Raw genomic sequence first — 4,921 nt, forward strand, 5'->3', positions numbered from 1 at the left:
CATTCAGTGGGAGGAGACGTTCCCGTCGACGACGAGGTGCCTACGGTGACTTCGTAAATTTCAAGACGATATGCCGGCTCAGTCTTTCGGAGGTGCTCATAAGGGTAGGGTATGCGTGTATGTGTTCATAGGGATGAGTGTATGCGCTTGTATATGATCGCTTGTGTCTGTACTAATGTTAAAAAAATCCGTCTCGCAAAATAATAAGCGTGACATAGCAATTGCAGTGTTCTCTAGGGGCCAGCCTAGCTAAACTTTAGCCCAGGCAAAGCCCATCACTTCGGCCCAACCATTGCAGCAACAAAGCCCAAGTTCAAACTCACTAGCGGCCAGAGCCCCCTTCGTGTGTTCTAAGAAAAAAAGCCCTTCTCACCTGTTGCGTGATTTCCCCAAGTCGCTCTCGCCGATGGATCGATTCCGGCCGCTCAGGCGGATCCAGGTGGAGCCCGAGCGCGCTGCCCCGCCCCCTGCCCCGCCGGCGGTGGCAATCGGCGAAGCGGCTGCGGTGCCCGCGGCCGGGATGCTCATGGGTGCCAAGGTGCGGCGCCGCGCGGCCGTCTACCGCGACTGCATGGGCGACTACATCGGCGTGCACAACGACCCGTGCCTGGCCAAGATCCTGTCCAAGCAAGGTGCTGTGCCTCTCTTTCTGCACCATTGATTATTTCCGAGTAGTATACTTTGAGTGTGGTCTTATCGGAGATCGACTGATTCGGTTTGTGGTGGTCTTCTGAAATGGATCTGGTGCGTTCGGTAGTCTTTGTGTGAATTTACACGAACTTGAATGGTCAAATCACATCTTGGATTGTCTGAACACGGCGAGCATAGCCCTGGTAGCCGAGCGATTGGATCAAATATTTTGATGTGTATCTTTGTATGAAATAACAAAAGGGACTAGAGTTCTACTGCATTTTATGTCATTTTCTTAGTGTCCTACTTGTGAAATTAGTCAGTTCTACCATTACTGCATTCACAGGTTATGGGGTGCAACATAGTAACTAATGGTATCTTCTCTATGCATTCTTGAATATTAAGAACTACTGCTCTAGCGCATGATCGTAGGCTCCTAGCTGTATAACCCTGTAAGAGATATGCGCCATAGTGATCGCAATTGTTGGTTGTCACTGGCAAGTGTCCTGTTCATGGAAAACACCGTGAGCATTCGGTATTGTAAGTTCGAAACTGCATAACCTCAGTCCATACGCATGTAAAGTGATCCTTGATATATTGCAGGGGATAACAAAGTTCTGTTTGCGGACAAGGTGCTGAAGTTCACTCAGTCAGGAAAGATGAAAAGGCGCATCCTTGTGATCACAGACTTTGCTCTCTACCTTGTCGACCCTGATGCTGATATATTGAAGAGAAGAATAGCACTTGCAGCTGTTGATAAGCTATGTATAAGCAAGCTCAGTGATAACTTCTTTGCAATCATTGTGCCGACGGAGTATGATTGTTTAATGGCCAGCACTAGAAAGAAAGAAATCGTTGATGTTATAGTTAAGGCTATCAAGAGCACATCTGAGTATGAACCTGAGGTGGCTTCCTCTAACAGGTAAAAGGTTAATTTATTAAGCTTACACATTGCTTCCTGTTAACCATAATACATTTGTGTCTCGCATTTTAGCCCAAGGCTTCATTTTAATAAGTGCACCTAGCCAAAGGCTTTGATTCAAAATCTTAGATGTCTGCAAACATGTACTGCTTTTACTGGTGTACTAGTCCAGTTCTTCAACGTTTTCTTTCTGCAGGTTTGAGTACCATGCTGCTGCCGAAGTGATTAAAGAAGTTGAATTTGAAGAAGCTGATGGTACGTATTATTGCCGACAGTGCAGTATATTGCACACAGTGTTATGAGCATGCCCTTTGTTTTATCATCGTTATGGCTGGATTGAGTCATTTAGTAGGTTTTCATGGGACAAGCTACTGTGTCCATTGATTCTTGATTGTCTAACCTAATATATAGTATCTATTTTCTACTGTATTACACAAGGAGTGTAAAATGCATTTTTAATTGCCATTGCTTATAAGGACAAACAACTAGAGTATATTGAAATGTTTTGCTCGATGGGTTCTCATGTTCTGCAATTCCCAATCCAGGACGCGTCAAAACTAGGATCACCCTCAAGGAGAAGCCATGATTCAGAATCATTTCGCTAGCTCCCTGTACAATGTATAGCTCTTGTAATCTCGGTGGATTCTCACATTCACTTTCTGCCGCAAAAGTTGAAAGACACACTATTCTTTTGTTGTATACCGCATTCCATTTTCTTGACATTGTACCTGGAAGAAGTGAGCTGCCATTTTGAGGACCCATGATTGAATCTGTGGAATCTTGTTGTTATCATGACACTTTATACTGCTGCGGATTTTTCTCTTTCTTATCATGTCATATTTGTAGAATATAACAAGTCTTTTCTTTTTTGAGAAAGAGAATATGACAAGTCGAGCTAGCCCGTCCTGCGCTACATACTAGTTGCATCCTTTGAGAAGGCTGGGAATAACACTACCTGCAAACAATAGTAGACTGTTGCTGATAGCTGTACTCCTGTGGCTGCATCACGGGGGACGTCTGCTTCTGTTTATTTAGCGCATAATTAATCCGGCCACGAATCAGGTAATCTGAAGAAGAAAAAGAAGAATCCGAGTGCGTGCATGACGTTGCTAAGGTAGCAGGACCGAAACGGCATGGTTCTAGTGATTGTGATGTGCTTGCTCATCTTTTGCTCTGATGAATTTTCAAATCCTTGAAGTTGAAAACAAGACAAAGAGAAGTTGTGTTTGCCTTCAAAGATGGCATCACTAATCTAAGTGTGTTTTCTTTTCTTATCAGTAATTAACAAGTGGGCATCTTTAAACAAAAGAGTGGTGGCTCATACATACATGCATGCACGCATAAAAGCAGGGGAAAAGACAATCACGTCAGCAATGAATGTTATTTCCACAACAACAATTGACTAGTTGCCACCTTGGAGAGGAGGCACTACCTATTCTCCAATCAAATCAAACAATATACTCCATGCTATTTTCATTTCCATCTTTTGACATAGTATGGCACTGTACCAAAGAGAGAGATAGATCTTCCAGAGGTTTCCCCTCCCTCCATAGGTCAAGATCACTAGATCCGGGCCTGCTGGCCGCTGGCGCTACGGAACTGTAACCGGCAGGCAACAACCAGTTGTCGACCCTGGCACGAGCCCAAAGGCCACGCACACGCACACGCATCTAATCTGGCTGGCTGGCTGGCTGGAACCGAATCTGGCTGGCTGGCTGGCTGGAACCGAGCACGGCCCCAAATATCACACGCCTTTCCATCCTCCTAGTGGAGGATCTAGGGGACACATCATGCACAGGCCCCTACTCGCTACCAACCCAACAACGGGAGGACGAGGCGAGTTGCGTCGTCGCGTCGCGTATGTTTGTGCTCGCCCACCATCGGGCTGACGGCGACGCCCATCGCCGCGGCTTGCTGTCACCGTTCATCCGCGACTTGCTCTAGGCCGGCATTCCTTCTCCCTTAGGCCTCGTTCGGTTGACAGGGATTTAGGAGGGGTTTGGTAGGGATTGAGCTGGATATAATCTCCTACAAGTCAGAATCCACCCAAATCCCCTCCAATTCTCTTGAGAAGAGGTGTAATCGAACAAGGCCTTAATTAATTGCGCGAGCAGCTCCTACACCTCTCGGATTTCTTAACGGGGCACTGTGCTTGGGGTGTAATCATGGGAACTGGACTCAACGTCACGAGCCACAGTACTAGTATCGTGGTCATGGGTAAGATTATGCATGATGTTGACCACAGCCCCCTTCCTTCGTCCTGGTGTGTTTGCTCCATCCTCAACACGGCAACTCCAACGCGCGACCTCAAATGGCCCGCCTATATATGTTTAGATCTTAACGGACAGACGACACGTCCCAACACACGACCGCATCCGCATGTTTCGCCTGTTTGGCATCCGGCCTGCTTCATTTCCGGCGCATACTTGTGTCCGGCTTGCGTTCACGCGGACATCGAACGGACGCGCGTGTGCCCGCTCAGCGTTCGCCTCGGGCCCACTTGGCAGCCGGCCACCTAAATCTCACCGTCCACATTGACTGCGCACGGGCGGGAGGCCCGACCTGGCAGCCACCCCGGCCGAGCGGTCACCGTTCTTCTTAATGTGAACCCCGTGGACCCGTGGGAGTCCACATTTCCACTCCCGACGACATGTGCCTCCTCGAGCCCCGACATCCAAACCCTAGCCCGCCGCTCCTCCACCGGCCATCATGGGATGGCATTGGATCCCCGGCCGCAAGGGTACGACCGTGAGGCCGGGTCCTCCTTCGGTCGTCACCGCCGCTCTACTCCTTCACCTCCACCACCCGCCTTCCACATCGCGCCACCGGCGGCCGGATATCGCTTGCGCCCATACGTCAAGGCGGAGGTATGCAAGCGTTATTGGGAGACGCGCACGCCGTTGCCGTGGACGGACGTGCACCTCCCCAATAACTGGCACCTCTCCGCGGATCGAGTGCCCATTCCCCCGATCCCAGTGAGCGGTCGGGCCCGTCGGGAGGAGATTAACCGAAGTCGCGCCCGCCTGCCGCCGGACCTCATCGACGACTGGAGGTACGCCGTCGACTCCCTCCTGTGGGATACGTGGCTCCGCGATGAGCGCGACATACGCCGGCAATCTTTCTTTGCCGTCCGTGCTCCGAGCCCACCGCGGCCACGCTCTGAGCGCCGCGCACGTGCTCCCCGCCGCGCGGGTGTAGGCTGGTTTGCGGCCTGACTCTGACGCCCTCGCCGTCCCCGCCACCACCACCACCCGCTCAAATGACGCCAGAGGAGGACCAGTAGCTTATGAGGCAGGTGTTGGAGGACTCCGTCTGCACCCACGACGAGCGCCAGTGACAGGGCCTCGAGGAGATGATGGCCCTGTTAGC

At 50.4% G+C, this 4,921-nt stretch overlaps 1 protein-coding gene across 1 annotated transcript; it reads left to right on the top strand.

The window, feature by feature from the left end:
• The first annotated feature begins 328 nt into the window (after positions 1-328).
• LOC123078597 (myosin IB heavy chain) lies at positions 329-2,344 on the top strand. The gene is made up of 4 exons (XM_044501155.1): positions 329-632; positions 1,234-1,552; positions 1,749-1,807; positions 2,098-2,344. The coding sequence occupies exons 1-4, from the start codon at positions 407-409 to the stop codon at positions 2,136-2,138; spliced, it is 645 nt and encodes a 214-aa protein (XP_044357090.1). The 5' UTR covers positions 329-406; the 3' UTR covers positions 2,139-2,344.
• The last annotated feature ends 2,577 nt before the right edge of the window (positions 2,345-4,921 follow it).

Source organism: Triticum aestivum, chromosome 3D, assembly GCF_018294505.1.
Source record: "Triticum aestivum cultivar Chinese Spring chromosome 3D, IWGSC CS RefSeq v2.1, whole genome shotgun sequence".
NCBI lineage: Eukaryota > Viridiplantae > Streptophyta > Magnoliopsida > Poales > Poaceae > Triticum > Triticum aestivum.

Coding starts and splice junctions, on each gene's coding strand:
- LOC123078597 (XM_044501155.1), top strand. CDS start 407: ATGGATCGATTCCGGCCGCTCAGGCGGATCCAGGTGGAGCCCGAGCGC. Junction 1,553..1,748: donor GAGGTGGCTTCCTCTAACAG/GTAAAAGGTTAA, acceptor TTCTTTCTGCAG/GTTTGAGTACCATGCTGCTG. Junction 1,808..2,097: donor TGAATTTGAAGAAGCTGATG/GTACGTATTATT, acceptor TTCCCAATCCAG/GACGCGTCAAAACTAGGATC.